We start from the raw sequence: 15,074 nt of genomic DNA, 5'->3' as shown, positions 1-15,074 counted from the left end.
GCTAGTCTTCAATAACCTATCATAATTCTCTCCTCATTTCTTGAAGATAGTGCTTCAAAAATTCTCGAGGAAATCAACATTAAGTTGGGTTTCTAGGGGACTAAGTTTATAGATGGATGATAGGACTTCAGTTTTCCATGAGGCTATGACAATTTCGTTATGGTCTCATATTGTTCTAGCTGAAATATCAACATGAGAAAAAATCCATGAAACTATGTCTTAATAAGGAAAAATATTGTCCAGTTGCTACTTTATGTAACTTTGTTGCTCTTATTACTTCAAACTGACTATTCTTTATTTGAGAATAACTTGCATTTTCTAGCCATCCTCTTTCTTCAAAGAAATAAAAAATTTCCTTCCATCTCATCATACCTAATTTTTATATCTTGTAAGTGGAGTCAGAGATGAGGAATGGGTTTTTGTTGACCTCTTCTGGTTGTGGATTCTCTATTTTTTTAAGCTTCTCCCTTATCTACTCTACTTGTTGTTTCGATATTGGTGTTTTTCCTTTCTTCCCCATTTAGTGACCTGTGAAAGAAAATAGAGAATATATAAGCTTTTCGTATTTAAAATTTCAAATTGAATTAAGAATCATTTAGAATTTCATCCCGCTTAAACAAAATTTCTGCAACTGATATTGTATTTTCTCAATTCAAACATCTTTGAACTAGGTTTAAGAGAATAAAAACAACATGCAAGAGAAATACTATAAGGAATTATGAATTTTTATTAGAAATCCAAGAATGACATGAATTAATTTGTTCATTAATTTCCCATAGAGTAATCCAACAACCTTTTTTGTAAATCAAGATAGGATCGAAGAAATTTGTTGTTGATATAACAAACAAATCAATTAAGTGTTAAATGAAGAAATTTCAATTCTATTTCAAAAAAACAAAATGCACGCAAATCGAGAAAAATGAATATTTTATTTGTGGAGTTGTACAGTTGGGGTCAAATTATCAAGATATTTTTTCTGTTTATTGAAGTTTCATTTCCTCTTGGCCCCTGACTACACAAGAGTCAAGTTTTATCCATAAGTCGGGAGGTTGGGTGGTCGGGTGAAAATACTTGAAAATATTTGGTAGTTGGTCTGACCTACACGTCAAGAGGTCGGGAGGTCAGGTATTTTTTAATTTTTTTTATTTAAAAAGATTTTTTGGTTCTGACCTATGACCTTTAAAACTATTTTTGATGTTTTTCTTATATTTAAAAAAAAGAATAGTTTTTTATGAAAATCAATAAAAAAATTAAGGTTTTTTGTTTTTTTTTCATATGTAGAAAACAAAAGAGGGATGTTGTAATCCAAATATTCTCTTTCCCCACCCTCATAAAAAAGGATTTTTGATTTTATTTTATTTTTTAAATTCGAACATATATTGCTCATATCATTGAATTTGAAAAATGTATTTCATGTTAATATGAGATTAGTTGCATTTGAATACATATTTATGGTTTACTTTATGGTCAAAATAAAGAGAAAATGTATCTTTTGTTTGAGTCTGTAAAAGGGTTTAGAGGATCCATGTGATGAGGATTTGAGCTATTGCTAAATATTTAAAGATAAGGAATACCTAGCCACGATAAGGTAGTATATCTCTCTTTTGTCATCATTATTCATTTGCATTAATCTAATTTGAGAAAGAATAATTTTACCTATCTTACTCAATGAACAAGTAGCCAACATCTTGCTAAGGATACATATATTAACCCTAAATAATTTTATTATAACATGTCTTCCTTCCCATTGAAAATTGGTTTTTGATGATGTGGTAGTTGTGGTGCTTAGGGAGAAAATTTTTGTACTCATCACACATATAGTACTACTTCCCTAAAAAATTTAAACATCATGAAATTATTTTGGTTCCACATTTTAGAAATACATATTTACCATTTGTTTGAAGCCTTACAAGATATCAAATAATGTTATTAATAAACCTATTTTTGAAAGTTATCCATATATCAATAAATTATATAATGATAAAATGCACTATAAGAACCAAAAAATTGTAAATGTTCAAGGCAATCATGGATTTTATAAGTATTACATGGAATCAAAATCAACTTTACTTGATTGGTTTAGAAATGAAAGAATATTTAGGAAAATGAATTTATAGTATATGTAACAAATTTGAAAGTTAATGGTGTTATTTGTTCGCAAATGTAAAAAAATCCCAATTATAGTTAACTCAAATATTCTATGGTCCTTCTTCATTTATAGCCATAGAGGAAGATTGATAGCCATGACAAGAACTAGACACGATGAGTAAATGGGTCTAAATTCTCTAAATGTATTAAAATCATCAGCTTTCAATGAAATCCTTGAAATTATAGATTGATACTTTAAAATGCATAATATTTTTTTAGTATTCCTCCATGTAAAACAATAAGGGATAATTGACTAATAGCATCTCCATTTCTCTTTTATGCAATATAATCCATAAATTTTATTATGCTCTTGCACACAACACTTTAATAATCATTAGAAACATGAAATGACAAGGACATATTGATGAATCACCCTACAAGGAATTTTCTTTTTCACTTGATCCTCGTAATATCTAAGAGTGCTATATATAGGGAATTCCTCCTTTTTTGCATTCTCGTCACCATAACATTAGATGCAATCATTTAAAAACATGCATAATTGAACCTTTAAAAAGACAAATACCTCTCAATATGTTTGAGGAAAAATATTTGGCATAGAAAAAGCATATCACTACATAATATATAAAACCACAAATTAATATATCAAAACTAGACTAGTAAATAAAGATTATAGTTAATAGAAATATTGAAATACTTAGATTTTTGTAAGACATTGCATGCCTTAATATTTATGTGGAAAATGTGTGTGAAATATCATTTAACTTCAATTTCATCAATATCATGACATATACAATACTTGTCTTGGAGAAATTGTATATGGGTTTAGTACCTTCTCAATAAGATGTGTCTCATAAATCTTATCGTCGTCCTCCTTGTGTATGTCCTCTTCCATAGGGAAATAAATAAGTCATTGATCATGGAATTTTTCTCACTTGGGGGGCTATTTTTGGAACGTGGACATCATTGGCATGACAAGGGATTTGAGTGTATAAACAATTAAATCTTCCACCATCACTAGAGATAAAAATCTATTCATTGTTTTAAGCTTGATAATGTCATCACTATCGTTAGCATTTATTCTATTCATTGTTATCTAATTAAAAAAATTCAACCCACAAATTTTTAAATATGCTTACAAATCATTATAGAAAAAGATATCTATGCATTTCCTTAATTTTATTTTCTAGAAAAAAAATAGATTTCTTAAAAGATATAGACACTTTTGACTCGTTATTAAGAATATTTTTATCTTTTTTTGTCATGTTTTCTAGCAATTCAAAATCATAATTAAAGTTTGAAGAAAATTCATCATATACAAATTCATATATGCACAAAAACCAACAATTAAAAAATTATAGTCACGTGGCAAAAGAAAAATACATGAGAACAAATATACAAACTTAAGACGAGGGAGAACAATTTTACTCTATATTTAATAACTCACAATGAAAGGATATTGATCAGGCTTGACCGTGTCTCTAATAACTTACTAAGATAGGAGAGACCTCCATGGGGTCACCACTTACAGATTTTGACACAGAATGTGTGTTCATGGCATATTAAAGAACTTAGAATATCTATAAATACAAACTTAAGAGAAGGACACACAATTTTGACATGATATCCAAAAAATCACAGTGAAAAGATATTGAGCAAGATTGACATTGTCTCTAATAATTGCAAAGATATGAGAGCCCTCCAAGGGTCCACTACTTAGTGAACTTATGACATACTATGTGAGTTCATGGGACATTAAAGAATATCTTTAACATCACTAGATATTGATAAATACCTCACAAAATCCTTTTGTTGAAACCCCTTCCCAATACAACTTTCCATAAATAATAATAATAATAATAATAACTATATCTACTAGATATCTCCTATATTTACTTGGTACACCATTTTATACACCCTACTACTTATAAACCCCCTCCCCTTACACCCCTCCCCAATACCTATAACATATTGATTCTACTTTTCACAATCATTAAGCCTCATTTATGAATCAATGTAATTAGATGTTGGTCAACAGGTTGAAGCCATCATGGAACCCTCAAGGTTTACTAAATCAAATAATATTTTTTTATAATGAGAAAGGAGAAATATTAAGTGTCTTCTTAGTATTACACATGTTTCTAGCCCCGCCTGTGTGAGTACTTGGGACTAACATTCCATTCACTCACATTATAGTGGTTAAGAAGGGTGGCGAATTTGCAAGAGGGAAAACATTCACATATGATCTCTAATTGAGGTAATTTGCACACAATTGGAAAATATGAGTTTGTAGATCAAGATTAAGAGTGTGGTCACAAGTTTTGGACATTACAACTACAAAAAACATATTTATGCCTTAAAATGGTTTTGGAAGTTTTTGGACCCTAATTTTCCATACTAGGGCATGCCACTAAAATAGTCTCTCCATACCAATTCCCCCTTTTTTTCCACTCAAAAATACCAAGATGGATGAAATATTATATGATGATCCAATCTCAATTGATAGTTTAGAATTGGAATTTATTTTCTAATTTCACTAAGTAATTACTAGCTATTGTTATCAATTTACCACATCATTTATCTATTTTTAAAATTTCTTATATATTGTCACAAAAGTGATATTATTATCTAACTTTATCTCGGTGCATCTTAATTATTGAATGTTTAAAAGTCTTATCGTTTTATTCAAAAATCTATATCCAACACATATATTTCAAAAGGAATAGTATGACTTGCATCAAAATTGCAACATTTTAAATATCTCAACAAGACAATAAATTGAAATTTTAAAAAATATTATTGTTATATGGAATTAAACATTATTGAGGAAAAAATCATATATATTTTTCTAAATAAATGTATGTATTATTTAACTTGCTAATAAACATAAATGATTTCAATACATAAATGAATATCAATCTTTCATAATCACTTATATATAAAATAACATGGTCACTTTTACATATAAAAAATAAAATTACTTTTAAATCCCAGATAGAATAATAGTTATCCGTAACTTATAGCCCTGAAATTATATATATAGTATAGATTTTCTTCACTCCCACACAAAAATAATTCTTCCATTTAGCATGCCAACTTGCTACATTTGTAAATCAACTTTTAACTCAATGCATTCCATACCCTTCCCTTAAATAGTTACACAAGAATGATGACATAGAGTTGTTAATAAGAAAAAGCTTCTTAAAATTATTCCATTTGTAAATCACTTTTAAGTATGTTGCTCCACTCAATGCCATGGTATTAAGTGAAAATCACTTTATTTTTCTTAACCAATGAAATAAAGAAATTCCATACCCTTCCCTTAAATAATTAAGGGAATAAAAACATTTCATCCACTTCCTTTAAATAGTTACACAAGAATGATGGCATAGAGTTGTTAATGAGAAAAAGCTTCTTTACAAAAAAGCATAGGAGGAAATTATTATAGAAAAACAAAATATCAATCATGGGATGTCTCAAAGAATACATGGCAGTTAAGAAGTGAACAATGTTACTATTAGATTGAATATGTAAAAGAGGGGATCCTTAACCTATCAGGGCACTTAATTAGTTGAAAATGTTAATATTGAATTAAGAGGATGGACTTTTCAAATTTTATTTTTAAATATTGATCTAATTAAAATAATATATAAAATTAAAGTCAATTTTTATTTTAATGAAGTTATATATATATATATAAATAATAAATATAATATATAAAATTGAAGTCAATTTTTATTTTAATGAAGTTATATATAGATATATAAAATATTATGGAGGAAGGTGATAAAATATCTTTTGTTAATTTTCTTTTAATTAGTTTGGATTGTGATTTATTGAGTTGGTTTGTGTGGGATTTAGTTTGGGATCAGCATAATAAAATGGATTCAAATATTACTTAATGGATGTAAAGTAGTTAGTTTGTGTAGGGCTTAATTTCTAGTAAACTTTAGTTTCAAACTTCATAGAAAAGGAATCAGAATGGAAGCCACAAGTGTGGTGATAGCATCTCACTAGGAAAGGAATTGAAAATACAAACCACAATAGTGGTAATAGCATCTCACTAATGAGAGCAAGTCATTTTTCAGTCCAATAGTATCACAAGTCATTCTCGCTTTCAATATTGTAGTAGCCCCAACCTATACAACCAAGGTAGGAAATTCAAATCTACAACATCCATAGGTTTTTGAAACTTGAGTGCTTTTTTACAATTTTAACCCAAAAAAAAGAACATAGGTTTTTGAAACTTGAGTGCTTTTTTACAATTTTAACCAAAAAAAAATTGTTGAGAGTAAAATGAACAATTTGCCCTAAAATTACATCCCTGCCTACAACCAGCATCATTACTGCAAAAATGAATTCAAATACTGATGACCGTATACAGTACCTTGGTAATTTAATTAATTAACAACCTTATGACCAGGTCGCAGTTGGAAATGTTCAATTGACATCAGGCTAAAACCTAAAAGCCGATCGTGTTGTAGCTATTGTCTTTTTCTAAAGCCTGGTTTCTTACTTTTAACGCAATGAGACGGAGCAAAATCATTACCTACAGCTTCATCTAATATTTGCTAGGCATTTCATTGTCAGAAATACACGGTTGAACGCCGCGTAGAGTCCCTCGAGGCAAGTTACAATATGATTATTTGAAATGCTTACCTAACACGTTATCCAGAAACGAACGAGAGAGGTTGAGCCCCGTCTCAGCGATGAGATCATTCACAGAAAAAATAATTAAAATCCCAACACTTGCGTCGAAAGTCACTCTGCTTTCATTCGTAACAATGACGAGTGATGATAGGAGAGGAGGCCATAAGAAAGAGCGGCATAACAGGTTACCGGTTGTTTTAAATTGAAAAATACAGCAGTGTGCTAATTTCGTCGTTACCTACGTATAGAATAAGATATCAGTTTATTAAATCAATTGAATATATACTTGCAACTTGCGAGGAAGATGTTCAGTAAGTACCGTCTATTGCGATCCACATGATATTAAATATGATGTAATGTTGCTCATCACCAATCTGTCTGGTGGCATTTAAACAGATAGAACTTAACTGTCCTCAATATGCTGATTATTACTATCGGATCTTGAGAAAATGCGTCCAAAAAAACATGTCACTGTTGTAAGATATTATGGTGAGTGAATAATCATGTTGCGCAAAGGGCGTGCAAGGAAATCAAGAAGTGCCAAAGAGCAAAAGACAGGGCCAGGGGATTCTGATGCTTACTGCATTTACGTTGGTCGGTTTTCATATCAGGCTGAAGATTTTCTTGTGGATAAATTCTTCGAAGTAGCTAAATATTTACATCGAAATGTGGATTGCAGATTCAGTGTATTTCAGTAATCAAAGTATTGAACAAACTTAATTATTGACTAATACACCAATCCAAGTATTGAACAAACTTAATTATTTGACTTTACTCCATGCACATGACATATCTGAATGTACTGAAGATATAGATAAAGTAATCTTAGTTCTAATGGTTAGTTGAAGTGTTCTAGAGTCAGAGGGGTGAAGTTTTTTTTGGTATTGTTGCTAGTTGTTACTTATCACGGGTTTGACTTTCTATAATTTTCTTGAGAATAGATTTAAAACTAACAATTTACCTAATTTATTTTCCACAAAAATTAAATATTCCTAAAGAGATGGAAATCTGAGGGACAAATTGCCCATCATGGGGTGATTTGCCCATTTACAAAAAATTCAAAATTCTTCCTTAAAATTGTGAAGGCAAGTTAGGGAGGTGTGAAAACCTTCAAATTTAACCTGTGGGTCTATTTTGAAATTCCATCCCACTTTCCCCAATTTCCAGTGATTTCTATTCCACACTTGAAATTCTTTGTTATTGTTGCTAATCCTTAATCCATTCTCTTAGGACTAGACCTAAACAATTTACCTTATTTACCATCCACAAATTATAAAAAAATAGAGGAAAAAAAATAATAAACTAAAATGAAAATTTTAAATAATAAACCTACAAATTTTGAAATGAAAAATATTCATCGCTGTATTACATACCTACAAATTTTGAAATGAAAAATATTCATCGCTGTATTACATGTATTTGAAATTCTCTGAGGTTTTCAGAAACCCAATATCTTTTGGGCATATGCAGACCCCACAAACCTTTTGGAAATGGGGCTTGAAAAGATGGCTGTAAAATGATGTTTTCTAATTATCTGTAACCTAATCCATAAATATTCATCTATTTATTACAATCTCTGTCAGATTCATAGTATATAGCACAATATATTACTGAACATCGGTTACATTTCCACTGCAGTGCATAATGCTGGCCATAAGCCCATGACCCATGGATCTGAAACTGGTCCCATCTTGGCGCCAAGAACTTTCACCTGGATAAAGGCATTAAGGACCCCGCGCTCATTTCAAAATGGAGTGGACCAGTACTGCTGGACAAGCTCGCCCAGTCTATGGGTACATCGTTTCTGGGGTGATTAGATGTTACATTCCGGGTCTGTGATCAACGAAAAAGATCAGATGTCCCATCGGTCAAGATCGTGCATATAAAAGTTTCTGTTAAAGTTCGTTTTCTTCACATTATATCAATGCAGACAAATTCTGTATTTATATGTGTATCTCTACATCAAACCCATCAATCATCGCGTTGCCTGAAATAGACTACGTTGTACTATTCTGTCCACTTAGGGTTAATTTCTCTAGGATGAGTCCACACAATTGTTCTTCGTAGCTTTTAGGGTTTAGGTCTAGAGGGCTCCGGAGGATTAGATATAAATGCGAGTATACCAGTACAATCCAGGCATAATCATTTTACTGAATATTAAATAATTCATGGCTACAGGGAAAGAGAAAGAGAAAAAGAGTAATTTCTTAAAGCTTAAGCTGCCAGAAAGTTACAGGCCAATCCAAAATTAAGTTATTTCTAATATGTTGCTCGAGAAGTACACACAATGGTTTTCGTTACAGTCAACTGCGATGCCTTCTGAGATTCAATATACAGATATAAGTTGCGCGCATGTTGTGTGTTGTGATTATTACCATAATGTAAAAAAGTAACAGAAAAAGAGAAACAACATTTCTAATCATGGTCTGTATGTTTCTGGACTCAGCTTTGCTCTCTGTTTTCTTTATTGCATTATCTCCGTTCTCTCCCACGGCCCGCTGCATTTTATAGTGGCGGGAATTTAAAGCAAACACGACGCATTGAAATTTATCAGGATCTATACCAGGATTGCCCTCTCATCAATCCTCTAATTTAGCTAAAACAGCCGCTGTGTATTCACAGGCATGTAGAAACGAGGGAGGGGAGTCTTTTTGGTTTTTGCAAATGTGGTTTAGGCCCAGGTGAATAGATTGAAAGGATCAAGAACAGAGCTGGCCGCTTCATCGTCGGATTTATCGTCGTCAAATTGCCTCGGAAAAACATTGAGAGATTCCGGCAGCTCTCCTAACTCGGCGAAGAAATCTTCATCGTGGTGGTGGGCATCAGTTAAGAGATTATTTATCGCCGCCGGGTCGTTCTGTGGGACGGCAGAATCAGGCGCCTGGACTGAAGAATTAGAGCCTGCTGCACCCACTTGCTGCAAGGCCTCTGTAGCCGTTGCCTCAGATGCATCTGTAACTGCTGAAAATGGAGTATCTTTGGTGTTTTTGCTCTCAGGGACGCCGGAATTCTCGGGCATTTGATCTGAATTCTCCTTCTCGGATGTAATAACTTTTTCTGCTTGTCTGGTAGATCCTGCGAGCGCGTTTCTGTGAGTCGGCCATGGGTGATTGTGTTCAGATGTGTAGGTGATCACCAGAATGGATGGATCCGATCGGCTCCTTTCTACCTGTTTTCTTGCTAAGCAACCTTTGGAGCTACTGCATCTGTAGTAACCCCTGTTCAACAACAAATTAGACTACTGTGAGACTTTCCACCAAAACACCATGAAACCTGCACAACCTATTACTATGAGGAGGAAGGACAAATAACAGGTTGTTGCCATGGATTTCAGCTTCTAGAGAAGATTTTATAACTGTAAAAGTATTTTAGCATATCACAACATAGGGCTGTTTGGCACATTCACTCACACAATAAATCCAGGAAAGATGCATATACATCTTACAAGTAAAAAAATCATTCTCTTACTATTCAAAACAACCATTCCATTACTATTCAAATGTTTAATATTCAATGGAAGATCAATACGGGATTACTTTTTCGGGAGATTTTGTAATAGTAAAGGCCACTCTAAAATGTTATAACATAGAGTTTTCAGACTAACATAGGTTTAGCTAACTAAAAGGAAATATGAGCAATCATCTTAGGAAACACCATTACCTTATTCTTACCAAAAATTTTCACCTAAACATTATCCTCTAGAATTTTCGAACAATGATAGAAATCTGTAACAAATGTCTATGACATCTTTTGATCTGACAAAAATTGTTGACTCTTACACAAAATCTCCAGCCATAACGGAGTCAGCGCACCATCCAATTGCAAGCACGCTGCTAAAATGTAGAAAGTGCGTCACAGATTCATGGTGTTGAATGGAAAATAATCATGGAGATCATAGGGCAGCAGAAAAGGATTTGTAAAAGAAGGAGCAAAAGTTGTTCTATCTCATTTCATTAACATAATCAAACAGAGGGGAGAATTATGACTACACCATTGCAAGCTGAGAGGTTATTTCTTGAGTTCAGAAGCTCTGAAATAAATGGAAAGATTGCAACAACTGTACCTGGGATACGGAGACCCTTTGATTGGCTTCTGGCCATATTTACGCCATGCCCACAGATCTGGATGAATTCCATCGCCGCTGGGTCTGTTACTCCCTCCTGCTGCAGGAACGTACATAACCTTCTTCAGTTGCGCCTTCCTGAAATGAAACCCAAGAGAGAAAGAGCCTTAATCCCCAAGAACTCATTATCATGATCATGGCGTTACTTGAATACATAATAAAAAGATGCGCACGCGCACCGCCTATAAAAAATATTCCCCCAGACCCACAAAGGAGAGAACCTTTAAATTCTCACCTCGGCCTTTTGGATCCCTGGCCCCTAGCGCCTGAGCCCGTCGTCTGCGAACTACTCCCATTCTCCATGCCCAAATCCGTCCTGACCTGCGTCGACAAAGGCGAACCGTCGCCTTCTTTAATTGAAGATGACTCGACCTTGAGGGGTTTCGAAATCGCGACGCTCGGCTCGGAAGCTAAGGAAGATAAACCACCCGCGGGGCTCATAGCTTCCACGCTTTTTAATCCCGTTAACTTCCCGAATTCGATCTCGGGTTCGACTTTTATAGGATCCCCGGCTTTCTTCTCCGCAAACTTGGAAGCCGGCGGAGAATCTGCAGCAAAAATCGAAGAACTCTTCTGAACTTCTATGTTCTCGAACAATAATTTAGAAGAAGCCGAGTTACTAGATCTCAGCAGGTTTCCATTAAAGAAAGGGCTACAAAGCTCCTGCAGATCCATAGCAGGCGGCCGCGTGTAAGCCATGCTAGTTCTCAGCAGATTAGCGAAAATATTCATTTCCGAATTCGAATCCCCCTGACCCATTGGGTTCATACCTGCAACAACTTGTCCTTCTTCGACGCCTGCATTTCCAATCGACCCGGCATCGATTCCCAGGACCTGCGGACTCTGCCAATTGCAAGAACTATTATTAATAGTATTATTATTAATATTCTTGATATTATGATACCCTCTGCCGGCTCTAACGACCGCCTCTAAACCTCCATCGTCGCTCTCTTCCATCGTCTTCCAACAGCTACGCATGGAGCCTTTTCTGTCTGCAAAATACCTACTACTAACGACTCCAGACAAAACAAACGACAGGCGACGGATTTTTTCAGCTCAGAACGCCGCCAAAATCTTACACAAACTGCTAAAAAAACTTCACGTGGCCGCAACTAATCGATCAGCCCTCATGCCCCGAATTTAAGAAACGCCTGAATTCAAGAAACGGCAGAGCAAGAAGCTGCGCAAACAGCAAGCAGGGAATTAGTTCCCGATCCTGATCCTCGTATAAAGAAAAAAAAAATAGAACCCGCTCGCCCCCGAATGCAAATGGCGCTGACTTTGATAAATAGTCTATCTCTGACTATATTATATAGAAACACACAACCCAATACCATTACCACAGGTTCCCAACCCTTTCACTCTCCCCTTGTATTATTCTTATTATTAATATTGTTGACTCAAAACTTCTAGTACCGTGCCTTCACTTCACTGCGCCTCCTTTTCACTCGCGCCCAACAGTCAGTCACGATCTCATGTCAGTCAAGAACCAACCGGCCGGGGATTCATTCTCCACCACCATTAATTACAGATTCCTCCACAAACTCAAAATCCACCCACGAAACCGCCCCGTCGCTGTCAGAATTCCGCCATTGACAAAGCCCTACCACCGGTAACTTCACCCCGGCATGTCACACACAAAACATTATTCAATAAAGTGGCGTGGATAATCGCTAATTAATTCATTATTTTAGTCGCAACACAACATCCAGTCTTCCATCATCAAACCCTCCAAATTACGCCACTATTACAAAACCTGCAAACGCCTCTTTCTGTGCATATATCACAACTGTATATACATAAAATATATTTGAATCGCTCAGAATTCAAACTTGGGTTAATGAGTAAAGAAGTTTTCTTCCTTCCACAATTTCAGAATAGTAAGCGACAAAATAGTGTTCATATTATACCAACATTATTCGCAGGGAATTGGATTTTTTTTTTGGTTCCCAATTTTAACGGTGACTGTTCATCACAGCTAAGGGGCTATCGGGCATTGTACCTGTTACAAAATTCTTCATATTCTTTTTGCCACATTCTCAACTTATTATTATTATGCTTCTTGAATTGTTCGGTCAATAATTTCTCCCATTCCCAAGTACTATCATACGAAAATCTCCGTCGCACAGTTTCTCTTTTATCCTCCCAGTTCATTATTGGGGAATTCTTATGTTCCAAGCATTCACGCCTCCCATTTGGTCGTACTATGAAGCACAAAATTTGTTCCTGTAATTTGGAGAGGAGCCATTGTTGTTTGCCCTTGGAGTGTAGAAACGTTACAGGGCTCCTTCCCATCCGACAATGAAAGTTTTCGAATCTTCCAAATAAGAGATCAGTGACATCACCCCTTTTCTATTCCACATAAAATATTATATTTAATAAAAAACAAAAATATATACATAAGACAGCCACATGAAGGTTGGTTGGTGTCCGTCAATCGTTTTATGCATATTTATTAAGTATAATAGTAAAAATAATAATATTATTAAATTATTAATTACTATTTTAAAATATAATTATTTAAAAATACTTTGTATTTTGTTTATATATATATTATATTAACTCTTGCTATAAAAATATTTTAAAAATAATAATTAAAAATTAAATCATGAAATTTCCTAGCAATTATTTTTTTAAATAAAAATATCATAAAATGAGAAATGGTTTCAAGAAAATAATTTTAAAATGAGAGTTTGAATAGGGTGTCATTTATCTCTATCTTTTTGGCATGTATATTGATGAGTTAGAGGGTTTTTTGGAAGAAGTTTTTATAATGCTTACAAGTTATTCAAAGTTTTAAAGGATTTTTATTTTAGTATAGGTATGACTGCTAACACTAACAAAACAAAGGTTATGATAATTAAATTCATCCAAAAAGACTACTTATGCTAAATTCTTGTATGGGGACAATAACTTGGAGGAAGAATATAAATTTCTCAGAAGTGATCTTCATCACAAAATTAACTAGAACATTAGCATTGAGAAAACGATATAGTATAGGTATGACTGCTAACACTAACAAAACAAAGGTTATGATAATTAAATTCATCCAAAAAGACTACTTATGCTAAATTCTTGTATGGGGATAATAACTTGAAGGAAGTAATCTCAGAAGTGATCTTCATCACAAAATTTACTAGAACATTAGCATTGAGAAAAGGATATAGATGGAAGGTGGGAAGCTTATTATGTGTTTGAAAACAATTGTAAGTCAACGACTCTTTGAGATTTTTGTCATTTCTCTCTCTTATAGGATTGTGAAATTTTGATGTGCAACATCTATATAAGATTATGAAAAAGGATAAAGTAAATCTAAAAGTGTTTTATAATATATGATTTAAAAATTAAAGATAAAGTGTTTTATAATATATAATTTAAAAATTAAACATAATACACCATGTCTTATCCTCAAAGTAAAATAGAGTATTTCCTCCACTGAGAGCATAGATATGAGTAGGTGCTTGATGCACATGAACAAGATAAACAACATGGATGACATGAGGCTTTCTAAGATTTCTTCAAGCTTTAGTCAAAATCAAAATCACCTCTAGATAAGTTGGGTTGGCATAAAGATGTGAAGTTTTAGATAAACCATTGCGGTATAAAGGAAATTGTGGTTTTACATAATAATTATCATGTTAAAACTATTATTGCATCTAAATTTAAGGGAAAATTGTGGTGTGACAAATAAATAAAGGATGAGAGAAAATTAAGAAAATATAAAGAGAAGTTCAGCTCTCTCTCCTTTTTTTTCTTAGTTATGCCCATGAAGTTTTGAACTGACAATCTTCACACAAGGAGTGCAGTGGGTAGGATGTGCTCACCTTTAATCTAGAAAATCAAAAGTATTTATTTGTCTTAAGTAGCATACATAAGAAAAATGTTTCAACCTAGACGAATTCTAGAATGTAACTATCCATGGAAATTGGGAAAATTAATGAATAACATGGGTGAAGACTACATTGTTCTCCAAGGAATCATTTTTGTTTAGTCCTTCAATCCTTGTTCTTTATCAATTACTAGAGGCTCTTCGAATATTATAAGACACATGATTATAGGGTGAAAATCCAAGGACCTCCAATTTGGAGTAGTCCTAAACGAAACAAGATCCTTATTAAGTAACAACTATCACGTAGAATGGTTCCATGTAAAATGGAAAAGAAATTATGTGGAAGATCAAGCCACCCATGTAGAG

The 15,074-nt window shown here is 33.5% G+C and overlaps 1 protein-coding gene across 1 annotated transcript; it reads right to left on the bottom strand.

The window, feature by feature from the left end:
* Positions 1 to 8,364: 8,364 nt before the first annotated feature.
* Positions 8,365 to 12,189, bottom strand: LOC149162147 (uncharacterized). Its single transcript, XM_089435630.1, has 3 exons — positions 11,115 to 12,189; positions 10,820 to 10,957; positions 8,365 to 9,974 (listed from the first exon to the last, which is right to left on the bottom strand). The coding sequence occupies exons 1-3, from the start codon at positions 11,855 to 11,857 to the stop codon at positions 9,428 to 9,430; spliced, it is 1,428 nt and encodes a 475-aa protein (XP_089291756.1). The 5' UTR covers positions 11,858 to 12,189; the 3' UTR covers positions 8,365 to 9,427.
* Positions 12,190 to 15,074: the final 2,885 nt, after the last annotated feature.

This window comes from Pinus tabuliformis, chromosome 5_2 (genome assembly GCF_031772625.1).
Source record: "Pinus tabuliformis cultivar Carrire ecotype Pingquan chromosome 5_2, CPIR1, whole genome shotgun sequence".
In the NCBI taxonomy this organism is placed as follows: Eukaryota; Viridiplantae; Streptophyta; class Pinopsida; order Pinales; family Pinaceae; genus Pinus; species Pinus tabuliformis.
Note: the sequence above shows the minus strand (reverse complement) of the source record. Positions and strands in the feature narration are given on the sequence as shown.

Bases quoted from the DNA above. Each gene is read 5' to 3' on its own strand.
- LOC149162147 (XM_089435630.1), bottom strand. From the start codon at position 11,857: ATGCGTAGCTGTTGGAAGACGATGGAAGAGAGCGACGATGGAGGTTTA. The intron at 10,958-11,114 runs GTGAGAATTTAA...GTTTCATTTCAG, and splicing joins CAGGGATCCAAAAGGCCGAG to GAAGGCGCAACTGAAGAAGG. The intron at 9,975-10,819 runs GTACAGTTGTTG...GTTGTTGAACAG, and splicing joins AAAGGGTCTCCGTATCCCAG to GGGTTACTACAGATGCAGTA.